Raw genomic sequence first — 14,139 nt, forward strand, 5'->3', positions numbered from 1 at the left:
TTTGTCAGCAAGTGGAGGACGTGAAGAACACGAGCCAAAGCTTGCCGACAGTTATGTGGGGTCCAGTTAGAGAGTGGGACCCAGAGGGAGATCTTGTCTCGTTGTCTTTGATTACGCGTCCGGACAAAGCGAGCGCCAGCGAGGCAGACAAGTGTCGTGTCGGCAACGATGAGCTAACAAAACCAAATTAATAACTGCCACGTTGGATGGCCCATGGCACTAGCGAATGTATGTTTAGAAAAATCTGTGGAAGGTTGGAGATATTAACAAGGGCTTATGTCTCTGCCTACTGTAACTTCATCAATCCTTTGTATGACATTTGAAGATACGTACAACACAATTCTTTGTGAGCACTAATCAAACTCTTGTTTTTTCTTCAAAGATTGATTTCAATCTAAACTTCTTATAGTTATAATCCACGTGAAAATTAGCCTAACCTAAATAAGAATATAATATTGATTTAAATTTAAATTTTAATGAGATAAATTAAAAACGTGAGTAATAAGCGATACAAAATGTCGAGTTTAGAGATTTTTGTTTTGTAATTGTCGAATTTAAAGATATTTGTTTTGTAAATAAGTTTATAATATATGCTCTCAATCAACCAAACAAAATTCAAATATCGGATTCCTTGGCTTCACTTTTAACTAAAATACAAGGAAATAAATAGAATGGAATAAAATAAGACCCACGTAATTGAAAGACCCAATGGGAGGGGAAGAAGATTTTTGGGGCTTTGCTTGAAACAAATTCCTCTCCTTTCGCAATTTGGTTATCCTATCCTTTCAACTCATTAATTCCATCCATTATGGATTCCAATGATTTTTCCAATTAGAACGTGAATTATAATCTATCAATAAGAGTTGTTTGTGAGTTTTTAAATTTTAAACATTTTGGTTCATTTTGAAGTGACAAAATTCAGAAGACTTCAATATGTTAATATTTTTAAATAGTTTTGTAAAAAAGAAAAAAAAAACATACTTGAGAAGGAATTTAGAAATTAATTAAAAAAAGTCGTGATTTTATTCCCTCATTTTTTTAATGAAAGAAAAAACCAAGTTGTTAATAATTTACATGGTTACCTTGTTGAGTATCAATATTATTCATTAATTTATTAATTTATTATACAATGCTCAACTTAAAAGAAGAAATTCAGCATTAATAAATTAGGTAGACACGTATTTTTAATTGATGTCAACTTTCAACTTAGAAAGTTGCAATATGATTAACTAGCATATATAAACCAAAAATTAGGTTTGAATATCTACTCTTTATGTCGACCACAAAATAAAATAGCAAAGTATTACATCCCAATCAAACTCACAAATATTAATTGTCACATAACTTGTTAGAGCTATTTTCAAAATTGCATCAATTAAACTCACATTAATAATCAGAACTTACTTTTTTTAAAAAAGAAAAGGCACAAATTGAATAGTCCAAGTTCAATAATGTGTAGAATTGCTTGATTGTCTGAAAAAAGTTGGGTAAAAATCATTAAATTGATTTTTTTTTCCGGCTCAAGCAAAGCAACTCATTATTGGACTCGTTCGAAAATAGTCCAACGTAAAAATAGAAACAAGTTCTGTTTTTGTCCTTTTCTAGTAAAATTAATTTTAAAATTTGTGTTTATTTTGTCTAATAAAGTTATAAACTTTCGGTTTTGTGGCCAAATCGTCGTGGTTATGACCTGGGAAACTTGCTAAATTCAGAAAATAATTACGAGGAAAAGAGTTAGGGAGACTATCCATTCATTAGGCAACACTCGAGGCAAAAGTAAAATAATAAATGGAGGAATCAAGCTAACTTCATATCAAAATGCCCATTCCACATCATAATCTATACATGGAAAACTGATCTTGATTTTTTTAAAAAAATAAAAATTAACAATTATAATGCATCATAGTTTGAATTCATGATGCCTACACTGAATAATAAACATGACTAGAGATACAGAGTGGGGAAAATTGTTACCTGAAGTTGCAACAATGAGCGTGTCCTCTGGCCAATTTATCCCACAAGCAGAGTATTTGTCTTGGAGATTGATAGTGTGCTGTAAAATAGTCTTCCATACATCCGTATTGGCAAAATTTCCAGTTGTGAGAGTATTGGACCGTCGCCACAGTACTGTTGAACTGTTCGACCCACATTCCCATGCTCACATCCTCCATCTTGAATATCTGCCATACCAAAACATCCTATCATTAAACAAAAGGGGGGGGCACAGACAAACAGAGACAATAAGGCTAATGTTCTCAAACTGACCCTCAAGCTCCTGTTTTCATGTTGAGAGACAATGTATTTAGCAATGTCAATGGAAACGATATATCCTGGCCCGTTGGCATATGGAGGATAGACTTCTTCTGGCCATTCCTGATATTTGTACATGGAAACAAATTGTTAGTGTAAAGAAAGGAAACAAAATGGATTGTTCAAAGCTTTTTGTTTAATAGATTGAAACAAAGCGATAAGCCACCAATAATAAATGTACATTAAAGGAAAGGAGTTAGTTGGGCCCACTTTGTAGTTTAGTGACGAGACATAGGAATGGAAAGGAATTCTTTGAGATTGCAATTTTTTTTTTTTTGGGGGGGGGGGGGGGGGGGGTGTTGGGATAGATAATCAAGTTCATACCAATTATAGAATAATAATATAAAAAATAAAACACATAATCAAGTTTGTTAAGGGCATATAAATAATAATATCAATTGGCAATTATATTTACAAGCAGCGACGTTGTGCTAAACATAGTTAATTGATGAATGAAAGTTATCCAGAAATATTGGTGGATTACCATTGTAACTCAAAGTGGGATAAAAGCAAAGAATAGACAACTTTTATACGCTAAAACGTATGTAATTTACCTCATATGTGACTGCCCATTTTCCATGTCTGAGAGGGCGATGCAAGAGGTTGAGATTGCCCATGTATAGGGACTTCTTGGATGAAATGCCTTCGATCTGTTTTAAAACAGTTTCCACCCTCACAAAGGTGTCATCGTCACATTTCATAATATATGAAGCTGTCAAGTTCACTACCTGCAAGGGGAGATTGAAAACAGCATACAATAAGGTCATAAGCTATTCAGTTTATAGTACAAAGTTCTATGAAGAAGATCCAAACAATGATAAACAGAAGAAGAGAAACGCAAACTCACCCCAAACTCACATATGGCAATAGTCTTGAGAACGACAAGCTCATAGCGGTCCATGAAGGGCAGGATCACAATATCACCGAAGTATGCAGCTTCCCTTTTCAGCACAGCATTGACCTCCTTCCTCGGATTCTACATTGTGAGTTTATACATGAGAAGAAATACAAAAAAACATCACGGAAATAATGAAATAAATACCGAAGAACATAAATGAAATTAAGATCTAAGAAATCCCGAGTGCCAAAGAGGATGGGAGGACTGACCGCGAGTCAGTCTTCCCTTAGAGTGGTAGCGACTCAGCTTACGTGTCGGTAACCAAGATAGAACTATATGCTACATGTGAATTTCATGAGGTATTTCCCCCTCTGGAAATAACAAAGTCATCAGCAAAAATATAAAGGTCTTCTTTTCTTTCTCCAAGACTTTCAGTAAAATCTAATTTCTCCTTTGTTAGCCAAATAGGAGATAGCAGCCAAGAAAATACTTCCATGACCAAATAAAAGATATACGGAAACCGTCAGGGTTTCCCGGTAAGGAAACTACTAAGTTCCACAATGGTGCTTTTACATTTATTATCATATGCGGCTGCCACCTCCCAATCAATATCACTTCCGGCAAGAATGGCATCGTTCAAAGGCTTCAATGGGCCTTTAAAGTTCAATTCGGTACGGTGTTATATAATTAATCAGATTTCTATAATAAATATAATTTGACTTAGTTTTATAAACAGCCAATAACTGCATCTACCAAACGAGAATGGATTTGAAGTGAACGAAAATACCAAAAATAAAACCAATTGGAATGAAATAAGTAAGTCTATAAATGAATTGGTAACAGTGAATCATTCCAGGGGTACAAAAACAATGTTGGAAGGAAAAAGAAAACAGTTCCATTTCAAATAAGGGATCCCTCGTCCATAAGGTCTTTCCGCTGGTTTGCTTTCTGATAGACCTCTTATTAAACAAGTTTACAGCAGAAGGAAGAAGAGGCTGTGTTAGTATGTAGCACGTGAGGCTGTGTTAGTATGTGGCACGTGTAGAGTACATTAGATAAATAAACACGTGATGTAAATAGAGTTAGTGCGCAGGTTTGAGTGGGAATGACAGCTGTATTTGGGCGGGAAAAGCTGTTAAATAGAGATAGCGTGAGAGGGAAGGGACATGTTTTGTTTGTTAGAGAAATTAGTGTGAGTTTGTTCTGCTTTTCTGGTTGAGAGAAAAACAGAGATTAGATTGTAACCAAGGATTGATATCTCATCAATCCTAATTGAGTAAAGCAATAAAGGAAATTGTGTTGGAGTTCCAACATTTTGGTATCAGAGCCGTGTTCCGGCAAGGATGGTGCAGACCCGCATTGAAGAACGGCTGGAATACATCGACCAGGAGATTGCCGGAATGAAGAAGGAGTTGAGTAAAATGCCGGCGATTGAGGGAGGATTAGCCGAAATCGCGAAGAGCATCGACCTGATGCGTCTTCAATCGGAAAAACAGCAGCAGCTCTTGTTCACGATCATTGAGACGAGTTCGAAGGAGAGATCAACGATGAGTGGGCAAGCGACAGAACCCGCCGTGAAGGATTTTGAAAAAGCGAAAGGGAAAGATAGCGACGCGTCCTCCAGTAGAATGTATGAAACGGATCGGAATCACAGAAACGAAGGAGGAGAACGGAGGACCGACAGCGACGAAGGATACTCTGACCGAAACAAATTCAAAAAGATCGAGATGCCCGTTTTCACTGGAGAGGATCCTGATTCTTGGCTGTTCCGAGCAGAGAGGTACTTTCAAATTCATAGATTAACAGAGTCTGAGAAAATGTTAGTGTCAACCATTAGTTTCGATGGTCCAGCACTGAATTGGTATAGATCTCAAGAGGAGAGAAATAAATTTGTTAGTTGGTCGAATATGAAAGAGAGGTTGTTAATACGTTTTCGGTCCAGTAAAGATGGTACTATTGGCGGGCAATTTCTGAGAATTAAACAAGAGGGATCTGTAGAGGAGTATATCAATTTGTTTGATAAAATGGTAGCTCCAGTTAATGATTTGCCGGAATGGGTGATCGAAGATACGTTTATGAATGGCTTGTTGCCGTGGGTTAGATCGGAAGTAGTCTTCTGTCGACCGAAAGGTTTGGCAGAGATGATGGAAGCAGCACAGATGGTTGAAAACAGGGAATTAGTAAGAATGGAGGCGAAAATGAGTGGGTACTCAGGGGGAAAGTTGACTAGTCAGACTGCTAGCAATGGAAGAATAAATCCGGGAGGAGTAGCAGGAGACATTAAAGGAAATTCTTCTTTTTCCACACGAACTATTACCTTGAGAAGTCAGGCCTCCAATGAAAATCGAAGGGAGGGAACATATAAACGGTTACCTGATGCAGAATTCCAGGCTCGGAAGGAGAAGGGCTTATGTTTTCGTTGCAATGAGAAGTATTCTGCAGACCATAAGTGTAGATTGAAGGAGCAACGTGAGTTGAGGATGTTTGTAATAACCGAAGGGAAAGATGAATATGAAATAGTTGAGGAAGAGAAAGAGGAAAAAGATTTGGGCCGCCTAGAAGTCAATGGAGAGTTAACCACAGTGGTTGAATTATCAATCAACTCAGTGGTTGGTCTAAATGATCCTGGAACTATGAAGGTGAGAGGTAAATTGCTTGGAGAAGAAGTGATTGTATTGATCGACTGCGGGGCAACACATAATTTTGTATCTGAAAAACTAGTGAAGAAGTTGATTTTACCAGTCAAAGAAACTTCACACTATGGCGTAATCTTAGGATCTGGAGCAGCTGTCCAGGGTAAAGGAATTTGTGAAAAACTAGAAGTTCAGTTGAATGGTTGGAGGATCGTGGAGGATTTTCTTCCTTTAGAACTTGGAGGAGTAGATGTCATTTTGGGAATGCAATGGTTGTATTCATTGGGGGTAACTATAGTAGATTGGAAGAACCTATCACTATCTTTTGTGGCTGAAGGAAAAGAAGTGAAGATCAAAGGGGATCCTAGCTTGACTAAGGCAAGGATCAGTCTTAAAAATATGATGAAACACTGGGAAGAAAAGGATAGTGGATTCTTGATCGAGTGTAGATCCTTGCAAGTGAGAACAGTAGGAGATGAAGAGCATTGTTTGTTAAACACAGAAGCAGTAAGCAAGGAACTGATTAGTTCAGTGATCAAACAGTACCAAGATGTCTTTGATTGGCCAGAAAAATTACCTCCACGGAGAGAGATAGAGCATCATATACATTTGAAAGATGGGACTGATCCAATTAATGTGCGACCATATCGATATGGATTTCAGCAGAAGGGGGAAATGGAGAAGTTAGTTCAAGAAATGTTGAATTCAGGAGTGATAAGGCCGAGTACAAGTCCATATTCCAGTCCTGTATTGTTGGTTAAGAAAAAAGATGGGAGTTGGCGATTTTGTGTCGATTATAGAGCAGTAAACAATGCCACGATTCCCGATAAGTTTCCCATACCAGTAGTGGAGGAATTGTTTGATGAGCTATGTGGAGCAAGTCTATTTTCTAAGATCGACTTGAAATCGGGGTATCATCAAATTAGAATGGCTGATGATGATATAGAGAAGACGGCTTTTAGAACACATGAGGGCCATTATGAATTTTTAGTCATGCCATTTGGGCTGACCAATGCTCCGGCTACCTTCCAAGCCTTGATGAATACACTTTTCAAGCCATTCCTCAGAAGGTTTGTGCTAGTCTTTTTTGATGACATATTAGTTTATAGTAGAAATGAGAAGGAGCATGCTTTACACTTGGAAATGGTGTTGAAAGTGCTACGGCAACATGAATTGTATGCTAACCAGAAGAAATGTCAATTTGCTCAAGTAAAAATTGAGTATTTGGGACATGTGATTTCGGGAGAAGGTGTGGCAGTGGACCCGGAGAAAATTAAAGCAATTTGTGAGTGGCCTCGTCCAACAAATGTCAAGGAAACTAGAGGATTCCTTGGATTGACAGGATATTACCGGCGTTTTGTGCGCAATTACGGTACTATAGCGGCACCACTGACTCAGTTATTAAAGAAAGGAGGATTCAGTTGGACTGAGGAAGCTACTCAAGCTTTTGACCGGTTGAAGTCTGCAATGGTATCCTTACCAGTGTTAGCTTTACCGGACTTCAATAAGCAATTTGAAATCGAGGCTGATGCTTCTGGATATGGAGTGGGAGCTGTATTGGTTCAAGACAGAAGACCAGTAGCGTATTTCAGTCACACATTAGCATTGAGAGACAGGGGTCGACCAGTGTATGAAAGGGAACTTATGGCTATTGTGTTAGCAGTTCAAAGATGGCGACCGTATTTGCTGATTGGGAAGTTTAGAGTCAAAACTGATCAGAAGGCGCTTAAATTCTTATTAGATCAAAGGATTATACAGCCTCAGTATCAGAAGTGGATAGCTAAATTGTTGGGCTACTCGTTTGAGGTTGTTTATAAACCGGGAGTGGAAAACCGAGCAGCTGATGCTCTTTCACGAAAACCAGAAGAAGTACAGTTGTTTGGGTTGTCTATACCTGTCACGGTTGACTTGGATGTGATTAAAAGAGAGGTGTCTCAAGATTCTAAATATAAAGAGATAGTGAGACAGCTTGAGCATGGAGAAGAGTTGCAAGTAGACGGCTATTCTTTGCAGAAGGGAATGTTGATGTATAAGAGTAGATTGGTAATTGTTCAGCAATCTTCTTTGAAACCGGTAATTCTAGAAACTTTTCATAATTCAGCAGTTGGTGGACATTCTGGGTTTCTGAGAACTTACAAAAGAATAGCAGCAGAGTTGTACTGGAAAGGGATGAAGGCGGAGATTAAAAAACACTGTGAAGAGTGCCTAACTTGTCAAAGAAATAAGACAATGGCTTTATCACCTGCTGGTTTACTGGTTCCATTGGAGATACCTCAGGTTATATGGAGTGAGATATCTATGGATTTTGTGGAAGGGCTTCCAAAATCAAATGGGTATGAAGTAATTCTGGTTGTGGTGGACAGATTGAGCAAATATGGGCATTTCTTACCATTGAAACACCCGTTTACTGCTAAGGTTGTGGCTGAGTTGTTTGTTAAGGAGATAGTAAGATTGCACGGGTTTCCTATATCCATTGTGTCGGATAGAGACAAGGTATTCCTTAGCCAATTTTGGACTGAATTGTTTCGTTTGTCGGGCACCAAGTTACATAAAAGTACAGCTTATCATCCTCAATCAGATGGCCAAACGGAGGTTGTGAACCGAGGGGTGGAAACATATTTGAGATGTTTTTGTAATGAGAAACCTAAGGAGTGGATTAAATGGCTGCCATGGACAGAATATTGGTATAATACGACTTATCAACGTTCAATTGGTATGACTCCATTCCAAGTTGTTTATGGCAGACAACCTCCTACTATTGTATCGTATGGAAGTTCTCCATCTAAGAATTCTACTGTTGAGGAGATGCTGCAGGAAAGAGATATTGTTCTGGTCTCTTTACGAGAGCATTTGCGCTTGGCACAAGAGCAAATGAAGTCATATGCGGATCGAAAAAGGAGAGATGTGGAATTTTCTGTAGGGGAATATGTATTATTACGCATTCGCCCTTATCGACAGATTACGGTGAGAAGTAGGAGGAATGAAAAGCTTGCTCCGCGTTTCTTCGGGCCATATGAAATTATTGAGAAAATTGGACCCGTTGCCTATCGTTTACAGCTGCCTGACAATTCCAGAATTCATCCGGTATTCCATGTATCTCAGTTGAGGAAACTGGTGGGACAGCATGAAAATATTCAACCTACTATTCAGTTTGTTGATGAGAATTATACATGGAAGTCTGAACCAGAAGAAGTTGTTGAATATCGAAAAACAGGGGCTGAACAGTGGGAAGTTTTGGTGTGTTGGAAAGGGTTGCCTAAGCATGAAGCTTCTTGGGAATCCTATGAAGAAATGAAAGAAAAATTTCCAACTCTTCACCTTGAGGACAAGGTGAATTTAAAAGGGGGAAGTAATGATAGACCTCTTATTAAACAAGTTTACAGCAGAAGGAAGAAGAGGCTGTGTTAGTATGTAGCACGTGAGGCTGTGTTAGTATGTGGCACGTGTAGAGTACATTAGATAAATAAACACGTGATGTAAATAGAGTTAGTGCGCAGGTTTGAGTGGGAATGACAGCTGTATTTGGGCGGGAAAAGCTGTTAAATAGAGATAGCGTGAGAGGGAAGGGACATGTTTTGTTTGTTAGAGAAATTAGTGTGAGTTTGTTCTGCTTTTCTGGTTGAGAGAAAAACAGAGATTAGATTGTAACCAAGGATTGATATCTCATCAATCCTAATTGAGTAAAGCAATAAAGGAAATTGTGTTGGAGTTCCAACACTTTCTTTTGATGAATACGAGGTTTGTTTGTTTTCTATCCGGAAAAAAAAAAAGTATTCGGCTTATTAAGTATATAGGAAAACGAGGACAAGAGATAATTATGGATTGAATCACCGTTTCAGATATGCATCATAAGACTTGATACGAGTACAGCTGTATGATTGTCATACAACACCCCATTAGTTCTTAGATTCTTATTTATTTAAAATGCGAACCAGCATAGCTAACCATTGCATGCTCTCTTGTTGTTTTCCCGTTCATATGCCAACATATTCCATTGTCAGTGGAACGTAGCACGTATTTTGTTGGCATCCAAATAGAACATTTTCAGAATACATTAATCAAGTTTACGAGATTCTTCATCTTCTGTATGCATGAGAAGCATCAACAATTACAACAAGTCAACAACTGCTATTCTTCGCTCTACTTCTATGATTATACCTTAGAGGGATGAACACAAGAGTCATACCAGTGCAACAAAGAAGCGAACAACTACATTTGATGACTTGACAGCTGAAGACTGCATCCAAGTTTTCCTAACGGCCATACGCTCCGCAAAATGATTAGTAGCAGACAGAACGCCGATAAAAAGGAAAACGGAACTCTTCGGCAAAGGCTGAGATTTCCATTTCTCTGACATTTCGAGAACTCGTTGAGGAGAGAAGCTTGGATGAGACGTAGGAAGAGATGTAGCATATGTAGAATGAATGTCCACATCTCCTTTAACTGCTAATCCAGTTGCATCTTCAAGCGTAAATCCCTATATGAAATTCAAACAAAGATATAAAAGATTCAATATTAAAACGTGGGAGAGATGATCAATACCAACTGCAGCAGAAGACAAATATCACCAAGGTGAAATAGTGATCAACATCCTCCGCTTCTCCATATACTTACAGGGCGATAGGCAAAAGAAGTCAAATGCCGACCACCAACATTTATATGGTATCCATCGACACCTGCACGAAGTGTTAAGATAAACAATCTGCCCTCCATAAAGGGAAATGGCCAAGTCACTTCTGGTTTTTGCTCCCTCCCTATGAATCTCTTGAACCATGAGGTTGTTTTCGATTCTTTCGTATCTGTAACATCACTTCTCAACCATTTTTCACATCGACGATTTCCATCAACTGTCAAATAAAAAAAGATTGAAAGGGAACAAAATGTCAGACCGCATTGGTACTACGGCATACCTAGAAGAATGAAATAATTGAGGTGTTGGAGGGAAAAGAAATACACAACTGAACTATAATGGTATCGTTTTCCTTTTTATTTGTTTAAAACAAAGTGACAAAAGAATAATTATAATCGAACTGTAGGAGAATGTTAAAAACTTTCATCCCCTCTGCTATAGCTTTCTTAAAACGGGAATAGTCTACTAAGTCTGCACGCGAAGAGGTAAAGTAATGAATAGAGTGGTTGGAACGATGTGACTAGCAGTCTTATACTAATGAAGTGTGAGAGAAAAGTTAAAAATTATGCTTCAACTCTACGTCCAATAATTAGGAGAGGCATCTACATTGAATAAATTTTCTTTCAATGCATTAGAGATTAAAATTTATGTTTCGAATGATGGTAATGAAAGATACGAGAAAAATAGAACAGAGGGGATAAACTCACCAAGCATTTCATCGTCACTACTTGATGGCAAACCATCACACCTTTGAGCCGTTCCCCACTGCATCCTATAACATGTATTGTGTTCGATCACCGGCCGTTTACTCCAATCGCCTTTCAGTCGTGGATTCAAGTGAAGAATCTTTGGTGGGTCCTCGCCATCGACCGATTTCAATCCTTGCAATTCAACCATGAACTGTGAAACCATAACATTAGGATCACCTCCCACCTTCAAAAGTTGGGGTACGTACTCCTGATGAGCAAGATGGGGGGTTCCAATTATTGTAATAGATGAACCTGCAGCAAGTCCACAAGGAAGGAACATGAGTCCATCTCCCTCCATTAACTTTTTCCCATCGGTAGATATCCATGAAGGACATGACTCAGGCTTTCCCTCCAGTATAGAACTTTCAGCAGTCTCATTCAACCCAAATTTATCTATTTCTTCCCATGCCATCAAGCCTAATGTCCAAGCTTCGTCTGCCATTTTCTCAAGCATAGAAAAATCATTGGTATGATTCAGCAGACTCGAAATGTTACCAGTTATCCGACCATACTTATGCTGAATTGGCTTTATGGGTCCAGTAACATTATTCACCTCTTCAAGTGGCTCTTTTTTAGGCGTCAATGGTGCTTCTAAATGCTCGTTATCTTCCAGTTTCCGATGAAATGTATCCTTATAAACAGAACTCAACGACGCTTTGCTAAAATCCATTCCTTCACTGTCCACTCCATTTGAATCCAACCCATTATTACTTTCATCCCCGCTCAACGTTGCAGCAATTTCCAAAAAACGTGGAAACTTAAATGATATGAAAACTAAATACAACACTCCAATTACGAGAAGAAGATGCGATAACCTGAGCCTCCTCGCAACCGGAGGTTCGGTTTTAACCTTCTTCATCTACAAATAAAAATAAAATTACCTAACAACAGCCTCAAACGTACTCTACAGAAACCATAAACTACACATACAAATTCATCCGAGTCAATAAGCCTTCATCCCCAACATCTGGACGTGGATCAACACGATGCAATATGGCAACGAAAATCTCATACAAATACCCAAATACCCCAATAACCAAAAGATCAAATGGATGTGAAATACAGGGTTTAGGAACAACCAAATTTCAGATATAACAAATAAACAAACACATTGTAATCGGAAACATGAAAAACCGTTGTAGAACCCCAAAATCACCGGGGTTCGTCGTTTCTTTTAGGGATCTTGGTTGAATCTTATCCCGAAAAAAAAAACCCTATTCAGGAAATGGTGATCGAGAAAACAAGAAAACAAATGAAACCAATCAACAGGGCTGGGCAACACCAAGAAATCGACGAAGATCAAGTTAATGCGGGAACAGTCTGGCTGGAGAAATGTGACCTGAAATTTAGATTGAATACACAAATGGAAGGTCCCATAAACATCAACGAACCGGAAAGGACCGAGAACGAAGCTATCATGTTAGATTGAAGTAAGCCATGAAACGAAAATAAGAACATTTTGAGGGACTCAATTGTAAAATAACTTCCACTAAACTTTTGGTTGGTGGGGTTCAAATTACAATTCCAGTTTTTGATAAATATTCTCACCCAATCAAATTATTTTTAGTATAATTTTACACTTTTTTGTCCATTTATAATTAATGCTGATCTTCCCATTAGATTTTATGCCTTTTTTGTTCACTCTATGTTTATATCTCAAACATCTCAATAAATTTTTAAAACTTCCATACTAAAAGTGTATTTTCAATCTTTAACATATGTTAGTTGTCTTGAAAAATCAATCCGACCAACTAAATCGAAGTCAATCGGTAGGAAAACGACCAGTCGAATCGACCCTTATTCGTCAATGTTGAGGTCGGCTTTGTAACAAAAAAAAAACAACTCCGACCAACCGATCATCACCCTTACAAATAAAATAGAATTAGGAATTTATATTTTCACAAACATTTCTTATGTTAGACCGACTGATCTTTTCTGTAAAATAAAACATCTCTTGGCTTTTTATGATAAATTCACGTTTACTATTAACTCCTCACTAGTAACATGTTGCAACAAAAAATACCAAAAAGAAAAAAAGGAAAAAAAAAACTTAATGTATGTATCTATTTGATGTTTATTTAAACTTTTTTAAAATGTATTTATTAACTTTTATTTTAACCTTAAATGAATAACCAATAATTTTACTTTTTTTTTAGGAATTAATTGATTCATCGAATAGAAATGTACAATTTTGTTTAAAAAATGACTACAAATTTTCATTTTATTTTGTAACTAGAGACTCATAATCTTAATTTTTTTCAAAAAAAATTATGGATTAAACTAATAATTTTGAAATAAACAGAATTAGTGTTTGAACTATAATTTTAAAAATAGTGTAATTTGCCTGAGTGGACATTAACCTATACTTTACAAAATAAAATATATTTATTTTCCCTATTTACAAATCCAAGTCGATAACCTAAGATTATCTTTATATATATATATATATATATATATATATAAATAGTTAAACAATGCATGCATTTTTATACTGGTAATATAAATAATCATACGTGGTCAAGATTTGACGCCATTTGATCTAAAAATAGAAAAAGAGTTGACACCGTTTATCATTAAATATTACATTCGTTTAGATAAGAAAAATAAATAATAACACGGAATATATTTTCACCCTTTTTTAAATAATAGTAATGATGATAACAATAATAATAAATAAGCATACCTTTTAGATTTGAAACAAACGTCAACAAGTGATTTAATGGAATTTTATTGGTCAACTAGTCCATGCTTGACCGGCAGACCTATTTATCTTGACGTGCTTAATCACTACGCTACCCACTTGCCCTATTTATAATTCTAGAGGCTATTTGGGGTCAGAGTCATATGATTAATAATATCATAATAACACTATTTTCAATTTTTAATTAGTTATAGCAAAGGTTGTTTTTAAATTATTAATTTGTTACGTTTTTTTACTGTTTTATTCTTGTAAATTTTCTTTGTTTACTATTTCCTTCG

General features: G+C 36.9%; 1 protein-coding gene across 1 annotated transcript; it reads right to left on the reverse strand.

Annotated features, from left to right (window-relative positions):
- Positions 1–1,797: 1,797 nt before the first annotated feature.
- LOC103484337 (hydroxyproline O-galactosyltransferase GALT2) lies at positions 1,798–12,663 on the reverse strand. The gene is made up of 7 exons (XM_008441362.3): positions 11,119–12,663; positions 10,396–10,628; positions 9,968–10,258; positions 3,158–3,286; positions 2,865–3,038; positions 2,266–2,373; positions 1,798–2,180 (listed from the first exon to the last, which is right to left on the reverse strand). Exons 1-7 carry the CDS (start codon positions 12,017–12,019, stop codon positions 1,971–1,973), a joined length of 2,046 nt encoding a protein of 681 aa, XP_008439584.1. The 5' UTR covers positions 12,020–12,663; the 3' UTR covers positions 1,798–1,970.
- Positions 12,664–14,139: the final 1,476 nt, after the last annotated feature.

The sequence above is a fragment of the Cucumis melo genome, chromosome 8, assembly GCF_025177605.1.
Source record: "Cucumis melo cultivar AY chromosome 8, USDA_Cmelo_AY_1.0, whole genome shotgun sequence".
NCBI classification, from domain to species: Eukaryota; Viridiplantae; Streptophyta; class Magnoliopsida; order Cucurbitales; family Cucurbitaceae; genus Cucumis; species Cucumis melo.